Raw genomic sequence first — 22,884 nt, 5'->3', positions numbered from 1 at the left:
GGCAAAGTCTACGAATGCATTTAGAAGTTCACCTATTCAGATGGGGGGGGGCAGGAAGCAGTGAGATGCAGATGGAACCAGAAAAGCATTATCTATGCAGGCATCCAGCATCCCAGTTGTAGCAAGTGCCGGTCCAGGTGGCAGCATTTCAGGATTTCCGGATACGATGCGGCAGTAGAAAGCACATTTCTCGGCAAAATTTCCTGGCACGGTGCTGAGGAAGGGGGAACAGATGCGAGTTGCTCAAATACAGCAGGGAGCCATTGTGCTGGAGTGTTCCTACATTACATAAGAATCTGATTGAACATATGCACAGTGTGGAGAGGTGATTTTCTAGGGGTGCCTCCAAAATGCAAAGACAAAACGTCCTGGGACTGATGAGGGGGCAGCTGCCACTTCACTCAGAGGGAACCCAAAAAATAGGGGTCTTCAATATCTGGTCCTTTAACTAGGAGTTTATGGAGATCAGAGCAAGCACAGCACCTGCGATGTAGAAGTAGATGACTCTCAGGTGCTGGTAAGCACACAAGGAAGACAGAAGGTAACATGTGTGCCTAGGAGATTCATGTGCGTAGATACTACAAGAACCAGTGAAGATCAATAAAAACACATCCATTTGTTAAAAGCTGCATTCTGTGCTTTTATTATGAAGAAAACAAGACTATTTGAAAAGGGAGAAAAGTACAGGTCTTAAGAAATAGGAAAAACATATACTCTGTCTACTACCAATGAGAAAGAAAAGGCCTTTCAAATACAAGCAAGCCTGCCAGAAAAGAAAGCGGCTATGATGCTGTCTCACAACTTCCTGCCAACATGCAGAGTCTGGCCTTCTACCTGTTCATAGAGAGATACAGCACTGAAACAGGCCCTTCAGCCCACCGAGTCTGTGCTGACCATCAACCACCCATTTATACTAATCCTACATGAATCCCATATTCCCTACCACATCCCCAATTTCCCTCAATTCTCCTACCACCTACCTACACTAGGGGCAATTTACAATGGCCAATTTAACCCATCAACCTGCAAGTCTTTGGCTGTGGGAGGAAACCAGAGCACCCGGCAGAAACCCACACGGTCACAGAGGAGAACTTGCAAACTCCGCACAGGCAGTACCCAGAACTGAACCCGGGTCGCTGGAGCTGTGAGGCTGTGGTGCTAACCACTGTGCCACTGTTCACTTCTCCCTTCCTGCTGCCTCTTGAGCTCCTTCATTGGCCAGGCCTCTGTTGGTAACATTGAGCAACATACTGAACACGGTAACAAAAATTTCAACTTTCACAGGGACAAGGGCCCTATCTGAAGGATCATCACATTATCTGAGCACTCCAACAGCTTGCTCATTAAAACTCTGGTTCTTCGCTGCGGTCGGATGAGGCTCCAACCGAGGGTCATCAGCGACTGTATATCTCCATCTCTCCAAGGGATCAGCCTTCCCTTCAAACAATCAGGTTACGTTGAACTGCCTCAAGATGATGAATTGTGTTGGGTAGAATATGCTGAGATGCATGGCCTACTGTCTTTGCTCCTGCTGCTTGTGGTTCATACTGAACTCAATGAACAAGTGTTCTTTCTAGCAGGGAGCTGCAATTCTCTGCTGGGTGTCGGGACGGTGCAGAAATTCTCAGGACAGTTGTTCCCTTGACTTCCACCAACTATGCTGCTGCTGCACTTGTTGACTCTGGTTGGAGATCTTCCCACTCAGTGACAGTTGCCTTGCTCACCCCTCATCAGGCACTCATCCATTTGGTAAGCTCCAGCAAGCTGTGCCTTGCATGAAAGTGCCTCAGTTTGGGGTAGCTGGTAGACCCAGTGCTGAGCCTCTTGCACCTTCAAAACTCCCTTTATACAGAATCCACCATCTGCTCTTCCACCATGCCATCGCCCACAGTTGATCCTATTCTGCTATTAGGGAGCATGCACAGGAAACAACAATACCAATATACAATGCACTAAATCCTCAGCTTCAGCTCGCAAATACTATTTCTGACAATGGGTAGAAGGGCCCCACACTACTCCATTTGCCAAATGTAGTTTACTGACCAAAAGAAGAGAGGATCATCTAACTCCTTAGGATCAATTGTGTGTAACAAGTGTTCACACACTGAACCTTCATTCATTGGAGCCCATGGGTACTTGATCCTTAGATTCCGCCTCTAAGTGTCCCTACTCATTCGGGCAAAAGCTATATTTGTCACATGGAATGGGTTGGTTCACTTTTGATTGCAGTCCAGTTAAAGGAGACTTCTTTCACTGCTCTCCTCCCACCTCTCCTTCTGACCTTTATGCTCGTTCGCACCCCCGCACCCCAACTCTTTTGAAGAAAAAGTAGTCTTTATGCTGATGTGGTGTGAGCACATTCACCAATGATGCTTCAGGATGATGCATCAATAAGGGACAAAATTCAAGTGCCCATGTGCCCCCTGACAACACTGCGGCACAGTGGCGCAGTGGTTAGCACCGCAGCCTCACAGCTCCAGTGACCCGGGTTCAATTCTGGGTACTGCCTGTGTGGAGTTTGCAAGTTCTCCCTGTGTCTGCGTGGGTTTTCTCCGGGTGCTCCGGTTTCCTCCCACAAGCCAAAAGACTTGCAGGTTGATAGGTAAATTGGCCATTATAAATTGTCACCAGTATAGGTAGGTGGTAGGGAAATATAGGGACAGGTGGGGATGTTTGGTAGGAATATGGGATTAGTGTAGGATTAGTATAAATGGGTGGTTGATGGTCGGCACAGACTCGGTGGGCCGAAGGGCCTGTTTCAGTGCTGTATCTCTAATCTAATCTAATCTAATACTCTACACCCCCACCTCACCACTCAAAATCTCAGTTAAAGGCTTGGCAAAAATACCTGAATATATGGTGAGTACACTGTTGAAGCGTGATGATGATTTACGTTATCTGGCATGACTTGTTAAAATGCAGGAGTTTCTATGATCAAAGGCTCAACAAGCACATGCCCGACAATAAGAAGCAATTGACAAGTCCTTAACAAGAGTATCTTATCCTTCTCTGGTATAGTACTTTACATATGGGAGACCAAAGGATCCCTGTAGGCACTCTGGATCTAACGTACACCATACGTAGTGTTGTGGGTGATTACATTCTCTGAGCCAGTATTGACATCCCTCATCTTAAATGAACAAAAGATTATGGGGGGAAAAAAGGAGAGGGAGCATGATTTTTAAGGATAGTCGACATCTGCATTATCTGTTGAATGGTGCCATATATAGAGTGCAGACCAAATGAACACTGACGATAGTACTATCATACACATCTTATACAGGACCTGTGCCACACTTTAATAGAACTATACCCAACTATATAAGAAGTGCAGAACACCCTTGAAATTACACTGTGTGATATTAGTGTACAAACATTTAACACTCTCAGATAAAGTCCATTTCTCTGCTAGCTGAACAAGTTAAGATTCATAGACTAATATCACACAGATCATTTCAATCCTACCATTTATTCAGTTCCTGTACCTATCTGAGATGTTAAAAATTAACTCCAGCTCCTCCATCATGTCCCTGGTGAGTATATGTGTAAGTTAGTAAGCTTTAATATAGCATGCTTATTTTCAAATCCCTCCATGTCCTCACTTCCCCTCCCTATCTCTGTCACCTCGTACAACCCTACGACCTTCTGAGATCTCTGCACTCCTCCAATTCTGGCCTCTTGCACATTCCCGATTTCCTTTGCCCCGCCATTGGTGGCCATGCCTTCAGCTGCCTGGGCCCGAAGCTCTGAAATTCCCTCTCTAAACCTCTCCGCCTCTCTCTCCTGTTTTAAGATGCTCCTTACAACCTACCTCTTTAATCAAACTTTTGGTCACCTGCCCTAATATCTCCTTATGTGGCTCGGTGTCAAATTTAGTTTGGCAATTGCTCCTGCCAAGCACCTTGGGATGTTTTACTACTTTAAAGGCACTGTAAAAATGCAAGCTGTTGTTGTGTAAACGGGAGCAGGCGTGAGCTGACAGTAAGTATTGGTGAAGTGGGTATCAGCTCTGTGTTTGCTTAACCCAACTCTGTATATCCACTGAGACGGTTGCATTGGAATTTTCAGTTGCCCACCCATGTCAATTTAAATGTTCTGCCCAGTGCTGCTGTGACTCATGGCCATTCTGGAGGCAATCAACATTTATAGCTGTGCTGTAAAGATGTTCGTTTCTGATATCTAACAAAGTGTATAAACTAGCCATTAGATCCATTTTTGTTCAATAAGGATCAAAAATCAGAAACGGAAGCTGTGTGTATATATCAGGCATTCAGAACACTGGGGAGCATGCCAGGACAATCAGTCACAGTTAAACCCTGGCACAAACACAACTTGTTCATTAATGCTTATACTTATACCTCAGCACTTGCCTAGAAAACAGAAGGAGGTTCCCTGCTTTGCAGTCACACTATTTCATTAATGTTATGAAAGGAGAGACATCTACCCCAGAGCCAACTGTTAGTTATCTGTTCTTCATCAAATTAACTTCATAAACCACTTAAAGAAGTTTTGTCTTTGTTTATTCCCCTCATCTCCCCACCACCTATGTTTACCAACAGTCAACATGATCACAAAAGTTACCACTTGTAAATAACCTCATTGCTTCATAAAGAGGATGGACCAAGTACTGAAGCAGAAATTGGAAGAAGGTTTGAGGAGGTGACGGAATGTGTGATTTTAACCAGGTTTTTGACATAGAAAGGCAGAGGGATTTTGGAAGAGAATTCCAGAATGCTAGGCCGTGGTGGCTAAACAGGATGGCACTATTTGGATTGATGGGAAAGGGGTAGGGGGATCCACACAGTGGGCAAGATTCAGAAAAGTGCCAGGGCATGAGCTGAGATGTAAGTTGAGAGGAGGTTGCAGATATGGGGCAACATTTGGAACCAAGGTTGAGAGTTTTGAAATCTGTGTGCTTGGAGATGGGAATTTGGAGGCGATCAGTGAGGATAGGGTGATAGGTAAATGGGATATGACATGGATGGCAGAGTTCTGGAGGAATTGGAGTTTGTGTCAGGTAGATCTCAGGGGAACAGGAGGAGGAAGGTTGTTGGAAAAGCTGAGGCAGGAAGTCATAAAGACATGGATGAGGGCTTCAGTCATGATGGGAATGATGTAGGGAAGGTAGGCAAGAAATATTGTGGAAGTGGAAATAGCCGGTTTTGGTGATGGGCTGAATATGGGGTTTGAAGCTCAGCTCTGGGTTGTGCAGGGCATTGAGGTGATGTCCATTGGGTTCAGCCAGTGGAAGTGGTCAAGTAGGGCATTGGAAGCAAAGGGCTAGAGTGCAGAATTTCTGCAGGGAAGGCAGCAAAGGTTTCAATCTTGCCAATGTTTAGCTGGATGAAGTTCTGGCTCAATCATGACTTGATGGTAGACAAGCTGTCAGAAAGCACAGCAACAGTCATAGAGTTGAGGATGTGGTGGTGCAGAGGTGGTGACATACGGAACCGGATTCCATTCTTGCGGGTGATTTTGCCAAAAGGTAGCATGTCGCTAGGGAATACGAAGGGGCCAAGGATGGAACCTTGGGTGTAGGAGGAGAATCCATTATGTGAGTGGAACAAGCTACATTCAGTCAGCTAGGAATGGAACCATGACAAGACTCAGCCGTTAAGGCAGATCACAGAGGCAAGGCAATGAAGGAGAAAGAAGTTGTCAACAGTATTGAGGAAGAATGCTTAACCCGGGCATTGCCACACAGGATACTTTTAGTGATATTGACCAGAGTATTCTCAGTGGTCTAGGTGGGACTGACATGAGGTTAAAGGGGTTTAAACAGTGAGTAGCAATGCAATTCATGTTGAAACTCAATAGCACACCAGGACAATGTCACTGCATCACATTTGATGTGAGGCCTAGCTGAACCTCCCCCCCCCAGTGACAAAGACACTGCCTCTTTAATCATGGCTATATCATGAAAACAAACAGAAAAGCAGTTATAGTCGAGGTACTCACCCTATGTAATCTTCCGATTTGTTGTACTTTTTGGCCAGGTATTTGGCTGAAGCCTTGCTGGGGATTTTTACCATGGACAACTCCTTACCATATCGAGTCATGTTGCACGGCGTCTCACATGTGCAAAATACACTGTCCTTCTCCACCAAGAACTCTGTTCAAATAGCAGTGACACAATTGTATTGGCAAATGTGGATTGCTTGCTGTAAGAGGGGGATTGATGGTGCGCTGAGCTAATGCATTGTTCTTTTACTGCCTTCCCTGTTCTCAGGCTAAACTGATATTAATTAGAACCATATTCATCACAGACCTGTGTTATAGATTGGAGTTTACTAACAGTTGGACCATGGCTGCTTTGATTAGATGCAGAAGGGCTTCCTGGAACAGACAAAAGGCCATTAAGTCCAAGAGCCCTGTCTCATTTCTGACCACATCTACCCATTTTTTCATAGGGGTTTATAATTCCTCTTTCAAACATATTTGCAATTTTGCTTGCAATGCCAAAGAGGAAATCTTCACAAATGCATTTAAGATGTGACAAATTGAGATGAAAACCAGATTCATTCTAATGGAAAGCTAAACACCTTGATATTTACACAAACCTACTAGTTGGAGGAAAATTTTAGGAGGGCGAAGCCTTCTCTAAATGCTGAAGGTGCAAGGTTTAGATAAATTTGTTTACTACCAGAGGAAGTTTTATGCACATATTTCCCAATGCCTCTCTAGAACTACATCCAATTATCTCTTGGATCTTTTTGACCCATCCTTCGCTGCTGACTTATTCCTTTCCTAAACAAAAGGTCTATATGAAGTCCTCCCTTGCTCCTAATTCCCTAATCTTTCACTTGTGTTTTGTTTGGTGGCTTTTGGCCACTTCGCCATGGTGCAAAATTTTCCTTGATCAACTCTGTTACCTCTCTCCATTTAGTCTTGAAAACGTCAAATTAGGCCACCTCAAAGTCTGAGATTTTGCAAAAAAAAACTGCTTTAGCCTTCCCTCACAAATGAAACACCTGATATCAGGAGCATCTTGGTTGCTCACCTTTATAGCCTTTCAAGGACAAGAATATCTTCTCTATGATTAGACTTGATGTAAATAAATACCAAATTGCTTGTTAAGGCTGGATTGAGCCCAAACATCAGAGATGAAAGGACAATATTTTAACCCTGTGCACCACCCAGACCCCTTTTGAAACAGATAATAAATGTATTGACTATGTGTATATTCAGATAGTTTGTATGATCTTTTGTCCTAATTATGAAAGTAACATCGTGTTTAAAAGAACACATGGTATAGCAGAGTGGAGCACAGTGACTGCAAGAATTCTGAGATTTTTTGTTGAGTTCGATAAAGGAGGACTGATACCTTGAAAGCAACCTGTTAAACATCATGGGTTCCAAGACCAATAATTCACTGTAGTAATAAGGCTATGTGTGACTGGCACTGCTCCACTTCTGCACAACATATTACCCACACTTAAAATCACACTAAGGTTTGTTTTTATGAATGCTCACATTTATCAGAACTTTATCGTTTTCAAATTCTTTTTCCTCCAACTTTCTCCCTTCTTCTTCCGAAGACGCTGACTCTCACTGGGGTACAGTTCCTCAGGCACTGTCCAATGTCTGGTACCGTCCCCAGGTGGACCATTCTTCACACGAGAGTCAGCAGATGATTTGACCATGGCTAGGGAGGGGATATCAAAACAAACCCATTCCAGTTCTCGCCCAATGTCCACACACACACACCTTCTAGCAGGAGTCAGTGCACAACAATCAGGAGTAGAGACCCTGGCTGATTTTTCCTCTCCTGACTCATGAATACTGAGGTTAATCATATCATCACCATCAGCATCCCAACTCCGATCAGCTATCTCTGACAAGATTGGGAATAAATCCTGGGATCTTCCTACTGTCTGTGGCTCAGTACCACACTGGGCGATGCCATCTGGGGGAATTCTAATCTTCTAAGTGCAGTATTCAACTGAGAGTTGTTAAACATCAAAAATAACTCATTCAAGACTTGCAGACATAATATTTGGGCAACATCACATTCATGGCTTCATTTAACAGCAAGCTGGATAACAAATAGACGTTACCAATAATTGCTTTTTTTTGGTTCTAATTACTGTGGTTGTGTTTATCCCACAGAACAGCGCACCCTGTATTTAGCGATGGAGGCTAGCCGGAGGTGTTCTGCCATCTTGCTTTTACCTGCAAAGAATTCTGGGCAACTGGGGTCACCACAGTCTTGGCGTCTGGACAAACCTTATTCGTTGTGATATCATTCTGGTTCACACAGTATCCACACCCCACCCGAAAAGGAACAAAGAGTTAAAGTGCCATTAGATTTACCAATAACTGTTATGAAAAAAATAGGTAAGTGAATAAATTAAGTGGCCAAAGTCAGCAAATAAGGAATAAGGATCAGTGAGAAATCAACAGCAAGAGGAGCAGAAGGCATTGAACGGGTTTGGCACTGAAAGTTTAATTCCCCTTTTAAAGAGTCATGGCCTCAATAGAAATTTGTTTGGCAAACTATTGTTGATGTGGTGACCTAAATTGTGACAGTAAATATTATACTAACTTGAGTCCCGACATTGTTACAATGGAAATGATGCACTGCGCGAAGGTTTGCAAAACGCAATGCTTCTCTAAGGTAAAAGCATCGGGAATTCAAGACCATTTCCAGTCATCAGAACGCAGTGTTGTCGAGAGCCCAGAACCACTGATATTAGTACATTGCCAAAATGCTGCCCTGGGACTAGCATACACACACTGAACTGGGGACAAACCGGGAATTTCAAATCAAAGCAATCTTTTCTCCATTATTTTTGTGGAAAGATAAATGAGAATCTTTGCTGTTTCCACTGAAACAGCCAGATCAGTGCAGGGAGTTGGCAGCAATCACAGTGGTCTATGGGATATTGAGCAAGCCCTTGCAATGATGGTAGTGGCAACACAAAGACTGCTGTGAACACCGGAGAGCAAAGCAAGATGCTTTAGCTTTGTCGGGACAGCAACACCAAATTGACCTCTGTGCGCCTCTTTCCCACATTAGTACTATCATTTGGTTCAATCTTCCATACAGGATGCCTCCAAAATCACTAATGCTAGGTTGACATGGCGCCATTTGCTGTTCTGTGCACTCATGGCTGTGAAAATGCTGCTGTCACCTCTTTGCTGTGCTCTTAGAGTTGCAATGGGACCATTTTGATTGCTGTACGCAGTGGCTGTTTTTGATCTGCCGATTTCTTTTTCTATTTGGCTGTGAACCGGCATAAAATTGATGAATGCACTATAACCATGGCATTGTAGGTGGTGCCAACTGCAGAGGGTAATCTCGTTCAGGCAATCTAAAAGCATTTATTTTGCTAGGCTGCATTTCAGCGTGGTGCAAAAATGTTAATTGCAGAGTGCAGTGTGCTTTTTTTGCTTGCGACCTAAAAGTATGCACTTTTGGTAGCTGAATCACTTTGTGCACACTGTAAATGGTTTCCTGCAGAGTGTAGTATTGAAGGCTATTTAACCCATTGCTTAGCAGGTTCAAATTGGCCAATGCAGGAGTGGACAACTGGCAGCTCACGAGCTGCACACAGGCCCTCTATGTCGGAAGTGCAGCTCTTGTACGTGCCTGTCTGTGCATTCAGCCCCACTGAGAGAAATACAAAATAACATTAACAAACGATGTGATCAGCCACAATAGCACAGGCAGCTGTCCTTGCATTCTGACCTATTTATTTTGAGCAAATTGCAATGCTTGAATGTGTCACCCCGTCCACTTGGAAGGCTGCTCAGCTCTTGAGTGATAACCGAGTCCGTGGCCCAGCATAAGAGAGAAGCACAAGCCTTCTATACGTTACCAACCCTTTCGGCAGAAAGCAAACCGGATGGTGTTAGCTGGAGTGGATGGACCATTCAACATGAAACAACAAAAACAGGTTGTTGCCAGTAACTGCATGACAGAAAAGGAATGAGAGACAAGGAACGAAGGGATGATAAAGGGAAAGGAAGAATGAGAGAAAGAGGCAAGGAGAGCATAAATGAAAGAGGGAGTGAGGATGAGAGAAGGGAAGAAATAGGGAATGAGACAAGAAGGAATGAAAAAGATGGGGACAGAGGGAATGAGAGTGATAAAGAGGATTTTCTTCTCTTTGATTAGCTAGGTATCTGAGACTTGTGGAAACCCGTTATCATGTTTAAGACTCTCTAAACCCAGCTACTGAGAAATCTATCTAAGTAAAGTTTCTCTTTACTCCATAGAGAGTGCATACTCTCTAACAAACTTCTCAGCTAAGCCTAGACAACTTGGCAACAGCCAAGGCTTTTAAGGACCCACAAGTGTTCACATGGGTTTTGTTAGTGTTTAGTCAGCTAGAACCACACAGTGTGGCACAGCAGGGCGCCACTAACTGGAAGCATGAGGGTCTTGACTTTACAGGGTTATCTGAAGCTGAGTGCAATGAATCTCAGCCCCTAGTGACCAGTCTATCCACTAGATCCCATTAGTGTGCCAGGTTGGTGAGTCAATCGTCAACAGTGCCTGAGATTATAGCACACCTATCTGACCCAGGTATTGGATTACCACAACTGTCACAAAGGGTTGACTCAGTTTCAAACCTCCATCGCCAGATGTGGAGCATTGGACCCAACTTGACCCCACAGAGACCTCACTTACATCATACCTGCACCCCACCCCAATAAAATTGTTTACTAGTCGGTCAACAGACAACTGCCAAGTGCAAAGGTTTGAGCCCTTGGTAGACAGCAGACAACAGGAACTGCTCATGAACTGTATGCTGAGTAGTACAGCTCACCACAAAATGTGCAAGCAGATTGCCATTATCCTCCTGGCCACCACATGGCCGCACACCATACCCCATTTGGCTCCTGATTTAATAGCAACTGTTTGTTTTTCCACTGTCCCTGATCAGCATCTAATCCCAGATACACAAATGCACAATCTCCGACTCAGACTTCCAGCAGGTGTCACCCCCAAGCCTCAGAGTTTCCTTATAATCGAATGGACATCTGCCTTCTAAGTTATGGAAGGCCCTACACTGGATAGCTTGCACTGTGCCAGCCACCTTGACGTTCTAGGCATTTGAAACCAGTGTAACAAACCAAGCCTCCTCATCACCAATGGCTCAATCCATCTCTTGGCCTGGAGAGCTTTGAGAAAGAGACATTCCCACCTTCAGAAATACCCAGGATACTCCAAGACAGCCTCTTACAATGCCACCCAAACCATCATTGATGAAGCCACCGAATAGGATGGGCAATCGCGGAAATTGCTGTCTCACTCCTCCTATGTTGGAGGTCATTTCAGTGAGTCTCTCACCTGCCCTTACATCAATCTACCAATCATGCACCATCCTGACTTGGAACTATATCACTATTCCTTCACTGCCGCTGGGTCAAAATCCTGGAACTCCCTCTCTAACAGCACCTTCGCCACATGGACTGTAGCAGTTCAAGAAGGCGGCTCACCACCACCTTCTCGGGGAATTAGGGATGGGCAGCAAATGCTGGACTTGCCAGCGATGCTCACATCCCATGAATGAATAATAAAAAAAATCCAATCCAAGCCATGTGCACCCATTTCCCATCTTCCTCCTGATGACCTCAGCAGGTCAAAAGCCTTCTGAAGATCAAGGAGTGCAGCGTACGTGGGTTTCCCCTGAGCCGTAGGCTTTCCATGATCTTGTAAGAAGCTACAACCTGCCCTCCACATTCCTCCCGAGAGCAGGCCTCCAAAACATTCATTTTACATACTGTGAGAACCCAAAGAAACACCTTAAAGGCTGGGGATTTGGAACACTGAGCTATGCATGCCTCAAATAGAGTCCTATTTCCCAGTTTTAGCAGGCCAATGCAAGTTGGCAGTTCCTGGCACGGATCTCCAAGGCTGTCACCATTCTGCCCCCACCTTTCCCTCCCAGCTCGAGGAACTTTCCGGAACTCTGGAACAATGCCATCCACCTTTCCCATTAGCCAGGTTGGTATAGTGCACAGTCCACTTCCTCCCTGGAAACTGGTTCATTAAAACCTTCTATCTGTACCGCCCCCTTGCATTTTCAAGCTTCATGCAGATGCAGCCCTTTGAGCTCGAGGTCCGTTCAGTATAATGTGCTCTCCAGACTCTGAGGATGTCCTGACAGATATGTAGAGAGGGGATGAAGCAGAGAGGAAAAGAGAATGAAAGCACACAGTCCAGATCACAAATAAATAGTTGGAACCAAAGCATGTCAGAAGCCACATTGATGGGCTAGCTTTCAGCATGTCTTTCTTGAGTTCTTGCAGTTACAATGAGAATTTGAAATGCACATTCTATGATTCTGTTAAACTTTTAAAACCTGTAGCTAATTGCTACAATGCAGTTTCTATTTCTCACTTGTGAGTTCTAAAGGTTGGCCAAATCTGTCCTGGGTATTGTATCTTGTTGCTGCTGAACTTCACCTTCCTGCTGCTGTGTACCTTCTTGCTATGGTTATATTGCTCATTGCAGCTTGCTGCCACTCTACTGCATACCGTGCTGCTATATTGTACATTGCAGCTGCTGCATTACAGTTCACAGAGACTCTGTTGAACTTTGCTGTTGTATTGCACCTTGCTGCTGCAGTCATGTCCCTTGCTACTGTTGCATTCCATCATGTTGTGTTGCATCTTGCTGCTCCATTGTACTTTACCGCAGTTGCATTGCACCAATTTTCTGCTGCATGGCACCTTGTTACTGCTGCAGTGTACCTTGCTGCTATAGTACTGCACTGTGCTGCTGTATTGTAAGTGTTGCTGCTGTACTGCAGCTCACAGTGGCTGTATGATACTTCCTGCTGTATTGCAATGTGCGATTGCCTTCTACTTTGCTGCTGTATTGCACCGTAGTTCTGCGGCCAAGTGACTTGCTACTGGTGCATTGCACTCTGTTGTTATTATATTGCATTCTATTGCTACAGCCGTATACTTTGCTACTTCTACATTGTAGCATTGTTACTGTATTGCACCTTGTTGCTACTGCATTGCATTTTCTGCTGCATTGTACCTGGTTATTGTGTTGCAACTTACTCCTGGTGCATTGCACTTTGCTGCTGTTGCACCGAGCTGCTGCACTGCACCTTGTTACTATATTGCACCTTTTTGCTGCTACATTGCACACTGTTGCAGCTGTTTTGCATCTTGCTGCTTTTGCATTGTACTTTTCTGTTGCATTTACTTAATTGTATTGTACCATGTTGCTGCTGTACTATAAATCACAGCCTGTTGCTGCTGCATTTTGCTTGTTGTTGCTGTACTGCATCTTGTTGCCTTTGTACAATATTTTGCTGCTGTATTGCTGCAATATCTTCTATTGCTGTTGTATTGTACTTTGTGCTGCTGTATTGCACCTTATTGCTGTACTGCACCTGTATTGCTCCTTTGCTGCATCTTGCACTTGCTGCATTGCAGGTTGTTGCTGCTGCATTGTTCATTGTTGTTACTGCAGTTGCATTGTACCTTGCTGCCACACTGTAATTTTTGCTGCAGCAATGTGCCTTATCATTGCGCTGCAGCTTTCTGCGACTGTATTGCACCCTGTTGGTGCAACTGTATTGTACCATGTGCTGCTGTATTACTCCTCATTACTGTATTCTATTTTGTCAATGCATTATGCCTTGCTGCTGCTGTGTTGCACCTTGATCCTGTTGCACTTGTTGGCATTGCATTTCACCCTGTTCAGACAGCAATGTACCATGTTGCTTGCTAACGTACTGCAATTTGTGCTGCTGCATTTCCCTGCATTTACACTTTGCTGCCACCGACTGCACCTTATTGTGATTGCATCATACATTGTTGTTTTTGTAATGCACCTAGCAGCTGCTTTATTGTATATCACTGCTGCAGCACACCAAACAGCTGTGGCATTTTACTTTGGCGTTTCTGCGGTAAAATTCGTGGCTTTTGCATTGCACCTTGCTGCTGCTGCATGCTATACTGTGGCTGCATTGCACCTTCCTGTTATTCGAGTGTACCTTATTGCTCCAGCATTGCATCTTGCTGTTGCATTTCCTCTTCTAATTGCTGTATTGTGATTGTTTGCTTTATTTATTTCAACGTCACACTTGTTAAGTGTCACATATAACTCTTTCTTTAAACCACTGCTGGGCGGTAGCAGTCTTAATGTCATAAAATGCATGGCAGCACATGTGCCAAGTACCTGCAGTGACTCTTTTTTTCGTGATTAAGTAACATGACATCCTAATCAGAAAAGATTGTGATGACTGGTTCTGCTTGGCATCGAGGAGAGGGGCATGACTTGTGCAGGCCGCACCTTGTTCCCTGCCAAGGATGGTGCAACCTTGTTTGTGTGGCACGTGGTTGCTGGCAGACAGTGACAAGGCCCCATCAAGTTAAAAGGCAGGAGGACTATTAGGTCAGTGTGACCCTGGGATTGGTTGATCATGTACTGGTAGTAGGGGGGCACTAATGTTCGCCCGAGACATGGCGTGGAATGGTATTTGTGCCCACTTGGTGCATGGTGCAGCGCTTTGAGTGAACAGTGTCTCATCCAGCAGCCAGTGCCACCATCATCGTTTAACAGTTTAACCGAACACCAAATGGGAGGGTGCCGGACCTCTGAAAAGAACACGCGTTAACTCTGCTGTGGACACGGAATCGCTGTGGAGCTCGACATGTGAACTGTGTTGACTGCCCAGCATGCTATTGCACGCACTGAACCACCACAGCATATGGCACAAGGTAGGCTACCAAAGCAATATTCTATTGGGTAGCAATGCACCTGTCAAGTTGAAGCACTGTTTGTGCATTGTCCGCCACTCACCTACTGGGGACTGTAAGCTTAATGTGCAGTGTGTATGAAATGACCACAAATCTTTTTCCTTCTATTTTGATTTCCTTTCTTTGGCTACCACTAGACTGATGGTCACCTCATAGCCACCTGCTGATTGCAACAAGATCTTCACTCTCCATGTGCTTGTCCAAGCAGCACAACCACGGTCCCACGTAGCACCTCTCCTGCACTCTGCAGCATGTATCATGCTGTTGCGCTTTATTGTGTGTGATTGTGTTTAACTCAGCAGTCCTATTTTCCCAGGTGGGCACTGGGTGAACCGTGTCACTGTACTTTGCAAGGGATGGCTTTTCCAGGCTCGTTTGCTAGTGGGAGGTGAGTTGGCAAGATCTACGGTCATGGAACAGAGTTCAATATGCAAGGGGTCGTGACACCACAATAACCAACATCATGCACCAAAAGCACGGATCACCACCATATAAATTACCTGTGCTGGCCATCTCCCACTGGCTTCTGTGTGCTGTGCACTAGAGCCTCTTATGAATCAGTGTTGGAAATCGCCAGTGGATCTTCATCAGTATCCTTAATGCCAATGCTACTGGCTAACCCTTGGACAGTCAGTCCTCACCCACAGGAAGCTTGCACCCAGCAACAACTTCTGCGAGCCTGGCAGCTCCACGGAGACACACTGTAGATCAGTGCCAGGGCACGTGGCCAGCAAGGCATGCATCTATTCAGCGAAGCAACATACCACCTGACACTAGCTGCCCCCCTTTGTTCCCCTCGCCTGCTGGTTGTTGTCGTATGTAAAGGTCACGTGGCACTGCTCAGCACATGGGGTGCCCCCCCCCACCCCGACATCTGCCCATTTGCCCAAAAGGAGGGGAACACCTTTTGCTCGGGCACCACACTCCAGCACATGACCTCCGTTGGCGCTGGTACCTTGTGAAAGCTCCATGTCCAGCCTGACCTTACAATGAGGAACAAGAAAAACAAGTCAGTACAGCATTCAAGACGACATCTGACAACACAGAACATGAGGCCTTGAGTATTTTTGTGGTCTGCTAACGGAATACGGCAACGAGGAACAGGTGGCTGGGGCAAGGGAGTGAGGGCCAGAGGGATAACAACAGAAGAGGTCACTGCAGCCTTTTTGTCATGCAAAAAAAAATTGAAGATTCCACGAATTTCTGAACAGAAAACACAAAGCCAAATTAACAAGCCAGGGACAAACAGGACTCCGATTTCTTGTTCCATCGCAGCTGGCAAACTTGCGTTAAACCCGACAGAGAGTTGGGGGTTTGGTAAGCCCAGTGGACAGCATGCTTCTGAGATGCCGAGAGATGGAGCGGCAAGTGTCACAACGCATGGAGGTGGTGGACAGGCCTGCCCGGGAATTTCACGACGCATCAGTCCCGTGGAGCAGCACCTTGAGACTTTTGCCCCATCGCACAGCTGCCATGACGTCATGGCTCGGCACGTCTGGCCGACCATGGGAGGTATCGATGTTCCAAAGGCCAGCGGGAAAAGTGGGTCTCCACAGCTACCCAGCTGTGTGTAGGCCGGTCCATTTTATTTGCACAAGACCAGTCAGCAGCACTGGAATGAGGCGAGACCATCTCAGCCTAGTACAGTCCAGGGCGACTGGGGTACCTCAAAACTACAGACGCCAAGTGGGAAAACATCTAGGGTTTCCTCGATTGTCTCCAGGAATTAAAGATTCATCTCCAGGATTGCAAGCAACGCTTGGGAGAAAAATCATAGGGGCGTTAAAAAAACAAATGCATGGTGAGTTTTTTTGTGTTCTTTCATTCATTAGTGATAAAAATATTGGAGGCAGGATTAAAAAGGCAGTTTGACTGACACTCAAAAATCATCCAGTCGGTTAATGAAGAGCATATTTGCTTTCCGATTGGCGCGGGAACGCACAGCGCTGTGAGGATGGAGGTGTTGCGTGACCAATGGTGGAAGTGTGGGGGCAGGGCAATTGGAGACAGGAGTCATGTGCTGAAACCTCCAGGATTATGTCCAACCAGAGTTGACAACCCAAAGGGCATCAGAAATTGGAAAATTAATTTTTGACTGGAGTAGCCTGACCCTGTTGAGCCATTCGATGATAGAGCTCAGAGCTGTAATCAGTCAAGTATTTGAATTTGACTGAAGTCTTTACCATTTTAACTGGTACCTAAGCTTTCCACCACCCCACTATCAGGCACATCATTGGAGATTGAAGCATGAATGATGCAGCAAAGCAAAATTTTATTGGCTGATAATGCCAACCAAATTAACTCAGCTTTGAGATAAAAACAGCAAACGCTGGCAATAAACAGCAAGTCGATCAGCAGCTGAAAAGAGGAAGATGGGTTTGTGTTTAGGTCGGAACCTTTCATCAGGTTTTACTGAAACATGAATCAGTCTTTTCTCTTGACAGAATCTGCTGAGTGTTTCGAGCATTTTCCAGTTTCTTTTTCTGATGTGCAGCCTATTCACCGTTGCTTTTTATATCTACTTACTACTGGGTAGGTTTCTGATGGCAATACAGGGACTCACGCAGCTCGTGCTGAAGTGATATTCCTAGCTTCTCAGCAAAGGCAAACCTGGATGTCCTCAGAACAAGATAAGTGATTGACAGTCCATTAAGAGCAAATAAGAAAATAACTCCTCAGCTGAGTTCAACCACCATCACATTTTAAGACGCCTTCTTATTTTAAGGGCAGCTTGCTTTGTTCACCAGGAATATTGTCCATTTCAGTTAGGAATAGGTCCACAATAACCAACCCAACATCAACCATTTTACTGGCCTCAGAAACAGCTAATAAAACACAATAGATCCTTACCTAGGGCTGGGTCTGCGCACTCTCTGTACTGTTCCGGTGTACAATATGGAGCATCACCTAAATAAAGAGGAGAAAGTTAGCAGTCAGGAAACTTACACATATTAATAAATGCCTCTGAATGAGGCTATTTATGTCAATGATTTTCAGTGAAATTCTCAAGATTGGAATTACGTTTTATTCTGAAAATATCCTTGAAGAAATCTTTACAGGAAAATCACTCTTAACTTGCAAAACTGGACAGATAAGCACTGGCAGGCTCCAGTTCTAGTCAAACGCAGCACATAAGAAAGTCTTGTCAAGAGCAAGAAAAGGCCATTTAAACCGTCAAGCCTGCTCCATCCGGGCTATTTGTCTGATTTTCCCATCACACCTCTGTGTCCTTCGGCACTACTTTTCTTTGCCCCCGTGCAACACACAAACACACGCGACCTTTTCCAGGCCTTTGCAGCTGCTCTGTGCACACATCTGACCATCTCCCCATGTCCAAGAGTTGTGACTGGACTCTCAAAAGAGGGAAACAGCACCACAAATTCCAAAGGTAAAAGATGCAAAAACAAAAAATAAGAGGCTAGAAATTACCTTGGCCAACATTAGCTGGGAAACACTTAACAGTGTTACTGCTCTGCCCTTTAACAGAGGAACAGGTGTAGGCCATTCAGCCCTTTGAACCTGTTCCGCCATTGGATTAGATCATGGCTGAGGATGGCTATAACTTGTAGACAAATAGAATTGAAAAGCAGGAAAATTATGTTAAAGCTAAATAGAACACACTTGCAGTACTGTGTGTAGTTGTGGTTTCTGTATTATAGAAAGGATACAGAAGCATTGGAGAATGTACAAAAAGTGATTTACAAGGATGATACCAGAACTGAGAGGGTACATCTATCAGGGAAGACTGAACAGGCTGGAACTCTTTTCTCCAGCAAAGAGAAGACTGAGAAAGTGGCCTGGTAGTGGTGTTTAAACTTATGAGGGGGGGAGGGGGGTCGATGGGCAGACATAGATGTTTCCACTTGTTGGGCAGTCCAAAACTGAAGTAAGAGAGTCACTAATAAATCCAATAGGGAATTCAGGAGAAATTTCTTTATTTTTATTTTTTTAAATTCATTCATGGGATGTGGGCATCACTGGCTAGGCCAGCATTCATTTCCCAACCCTAATTGCCCTTGAGAAGGTGGTGGTGAGCTGCCTTCTTGAACCGCTGCAGTCCATGTGGGGTAGGTACACCCACAGTGCTGTTAGGAAGGGAGTTCCAGGGTTTTGACCCAGCGACAGTGAAGGAACGGCGATATAGTTCCAAGTCAGGATGGTGTGTGACTTGGAGGGGAACTTGCAGGTGGTGGTGTTCCCATGCATCTGCTGCTCTTGTCCTTCGAGGTGGTAGAGGTCGCGGGTTTGGAAGCTGCTGTCTAAGGAGCCTTGGTGCGTTGCTGCAGTGCATCCTGTAGATGGTACACACTGCTGCCACTGTGCGTTGGTGGTGGAGAGAGTGAATGTTTGTAGATGGTGTGCCAATCAAGCAGGCTGCTTTATTCTGGATGGTGTCGAGCTTCTTGAGTGTTGTTGGAGCTGCACCCATCCAGGCAAGTGGAGAGTATTCCATCACACTCCTGACTTGTGCCTTGTAGATGGTGGACAGGCTTTGGGGAGTCAGGAGGTGAGTTACTCGCCTCAGGATTCCTAGCCTCTGACCTGCTCTTGTAGCCACGGTATTTATATGGCTACTCCAGTTCAGTTTCTGGTCAATGGTAGCCCCTAGGATGTTGATGGTGGGGGATTCAGTGATGGTAATGCCATTGAATGTCAAGGGGAGATGGTTAGATTCTCTCTTGTTGGAGATGGTCATTGCCTGGCACTTGTGTGGCACAAATGTTACTTGCCACTTATCAGCCCCAAGCCTGGATATTGTCCAGGTCTTGCTGCATTTCTACATGGAGTGCTTCAGTATCTGAGGAGTCGCGAATGGTGCTGAACATTGTGCAATCATCAGCGAACATCCCCACTTCTGGCCTTATGATTGAAGGAAGGTCATTGATGAAGCAGCTGAAGATGGTTGGGCCTAGGACACTACCCTGAGGAACTCCTGCAATGATGTCCCGGAGCTCAGATGATTGACCTCCAACAACCACAACCATCTTCCTTTGCGCTAGGTATGACTCCAGCCAGCGGAGGGTTTTCCCCCTGATTCCCATTGAGCTCAGTTTTGCTAGGGCTCCTTGATGCCATACTCGGTCAAATGCTACCTTGATGTCAAGGGCAGTCAATCTCACCTCACCTCTTGAGTTCAGCTCTTTTCTCCATGTTTGAACCAAGGGTGTAATGAGGTCAGGAGCTGAATGGCCCTGGCGGAACCCAAACTGAGCATCACTGAGCAGGTTACTGCTAAGCAAGTGCTGCTTGATGGCACTGTCGATGACACCTTTCATCACTTTACTGATGATTGAGAGTAGACTGATAGGGCGGTAAATGGCTGGGTTGGACTTGTTCTGCTTTTTGTGTACAGGACATACCTGGGCAATTTTCCACATTGCTGGGTAGATGCCAGTGTTGTAGCTGTACTGGAACAGCTTAGCTAGGGGTGCGGCAAGTTCTGGAGCACAGGTCTTCAGTACTATTGCCGGAATATTGTCAGGACCCATAAACTTTGCAGTATCCAGTCGTTTCTTGATATCACGCGGAGTGAATCGAATTGGCTGAAGTCTGGCATCTGTAATGCTGGTGACTTCAGGAGGAGGCCAAGATGGATCATCAACTCGGCACTTCTGGCTGAAGATTGTTGCAAATGCTTCAGCCTTATCTTTTGCACTGATGTGCTGGGCTCCCCCATCATTGAGGATGGGGATATTTGTGGAGCCACCTCCTCCAGTTAGTTGTTTAATTGTCCACCACCATTCACGACTGGATGTGGCTGGACTGCAGAGCTTAGATCTGATCCGTTGATTATGGGATCGCTTAGCTCTGTCTATCACATGCTGCTTATGCTGAGCAAGGTTAGAATGTGGATCACACTCCTGCAAGGAGTAGTTGAGGCGAATCGCATAGATGTGTTTAAGGGAAAACTAGATAAACACATGAGGGAGAAAGGAATAGAAGGTTATGCTGACAGGGTCAGATGAAGCAGTATGGACTAGTTGGGCTGAATGGTCTGTTTCTGTGCTATATATTCCACATAACTTATTTAAAATAGACAGGTTAGTGCCTCAATTAAAATAGTAGATAGAGGAATTTAATAGAAACAAATTAAGAGTGTCTGCTTATATTTGCCAACAGTCGTTTCTAGCCTAAGAGCAGAAAGTAAAAAGCACAGCAAGTTCAAAGGGTAATGAGGATGCAAAATGAGACAGAAAAAAATGAAGAAAATGTGTGGAAGGCAAACACAGCACGAAAGAGTAAGAGAGAGACAAAGCAAAAGACGCTGCAAACACGACAGAAACACAACTTTCACAGAGACTGAAACAGAGAGGGAGAAGTTGATGTCTCACAGGGCAGACTAATACAAAGAGGCAGGCAGAACCAGTGAGGCTAAGAGACAGGCGGGTACTGTGACAGGAGGAGAAGGTGTCTTCGAGCTGTACAGACAGAGATTTAAGCCCCAATTTTCCGATTGTTTCTCACTGTGAGAATGGGGATGACGATCAGAATTCTGGGCAGACGTTGCACTTGCTCAACCTGTGCCCGTCTTGTGCCAATGGAGAACTTCTGGTTGGGCAGGATGCCCGCGCCCCGAAGAGGGGAGAGCTTCCTGAAAATGTAATATTTAAATGGGTTTAATGAGCATATGTGCAAATGCCAGCTTTAACACTGGGGACGAGGAAAGTGTTCAACGATCCCTCCATTCAAAGGGGAGTTGCCATGTTTGAATTTGATTTTTGGAGGCAGCAGAGGTGTGATATTGTTGGTGCCGTTTTACTTGGCTATTTATTTTGGCTTCAATTTACATTTCTATTGGTACCATGGATACTCCTCTGAGAACATCATTATTTGGAGGAAGAAGAGAAGCAAAGGAAGGATGCCATGCAGGTGAGGGACCATCAGAGGCAGATAGCCCACACTCATCGTTACTCTGGAATCAGATCTTTAAGCACAGTTGCACTTACCTGGATTCGTCTGAGGAATTTTTGTGTTTGCAGTCTGTGATTCACAATGGAGGTTAATGACAGAGTTGTGCCATCTGCTGGAACCTGACTTCCAGCCAAATTCCACCACTGGCACAGCATTGCCAATGGCCGTCAAGATGACCACAGAATGTAACTGTCACATGCCAGGCTCATTCCACAGTGCCAAAGGGGCCATCAGCAAGATCAGCCAATCTGCAGAGCACCAATATCTCAAGCAGGTTACTGATTCCTTGCTTGTCAGGGCAAGCAATTGCATCACTTGCTTTACAGACAACCAGCAAGAGCATGAGGGAGCCTGTACTTTTTCCGAATGGCAGGGTTCCCCGAAGAGTAGGGCATCATTAATAGTGCCAATGTGGAACTAAGGGCTCCTGCACATAGTGGCTCTATGCCACCATGAACTGCCACCTGCGATCACCAGCACAGAACAACACAGTCAATGCTTGCTCTTCAGGCAGCAATCATGATACCTTTATTTTAAGGCCAATTCATGGTGGCCCTAGTATTTGATCCACAAAGAAGATTGCACGGTTGGTTCCTTGGAGAAAAGGATGCCCTTTTCAGCCCTGCCTCATGACACCCCATGGACAAGTGACAAGCACTGATGCAATGAGGTGTATGCAGCTACCAGAATTGTTGCCAAGAAACACCATTAATATCTTGAGGAAGTGCTTTAGATGCCCTGATGCCAGGGAGTGTTTTACAATACAGCCCAGCCAAAATCTTCAGGATTATTGGGGTTGGTTTGTAACTGTCGAGCATCCAGAGGAGAAGTTTGGCGAACTCCAGCAGGATTTGGAGAAGGTGAGCAGAAGCCAGAAGACTCCAACTGTTGAAGCCCCTTTGCATGACAATGTTGAAAATGCTGGTCCCTTTATTTAACCAAGACTTACTTCAGAGTTAATAGAGAGCAGGTGATGCTCATTGCAGCTTGTATTTAAGGGCTGGGTTTTTCGCCAGTTAGGAGAGTTTCTTCGGGACAGGGAGTAAGTCTGGAAGGGAAGAGTGGAAACTGGTATTTGTACTGAACTGTGGATTGAGAATAAAACAGTTGTGGATCACAGAGTGTCTCCTGCTTCCTGATTTGGTGAATGGACATCTGCCAATTGAACATTGCAGACTGCTAACATGGTATGCTTTTATCTATATTTACCATGCTGTCAGCAAAACATCTTGAGCTACA

At 45.3% G+C, this 22,884-nt stretch overlaps 1 protein-coding gene across 3 annotated transcripts in view; it reads right to left on the bottom strand.

The window, feature by feature from the left end:
- The window catches only part of asic1b (acid-sensing (proton-gated) ion channel 1b), a 703,894-nt gene that overhangs the window by 36,892 nt on the left and 644,118 nt on the right, over positions 1–22,884 (bottom strand). For all 3 annotated transcript variants that reach the window (XM_068024457.1, XM_068024455.1, XM_068024456.1), the window contains exons 5-6: positions 17,584–17,640; positions 5,959–6,112 (exon numbers count right to left, since the gene is read on the bottom strand). In XM_068024457.1, the coding sequence (XP_067880558.1) occupies positions 5,959–6,112; positions 17,584–17,640 (211 nt within the window). The remainder of the gene's footprint in view (positions 1–5,958; positions 6,113–17,583; positions 17,641–22,884) is intronic.

Source organism: Heterodontus francisci, chromosome X (assembly GCF_036365525.1).
Source record: "Heterodontus francisci isolate sHetFra1 chromosome X, sHetFra1.hap1, whole genome shotgun sequence".
NCBI lineage: Eukaryota > Metazoa > Chordata > Chondrichthyes > Heterodontiformes > Heterodontidae > Heterodontus > Heterodontus francisci.
Note: the sequence above shows the minus strand (reverse complement) of the source record. Positions and strands in the feature narration are given on the sequence as shown.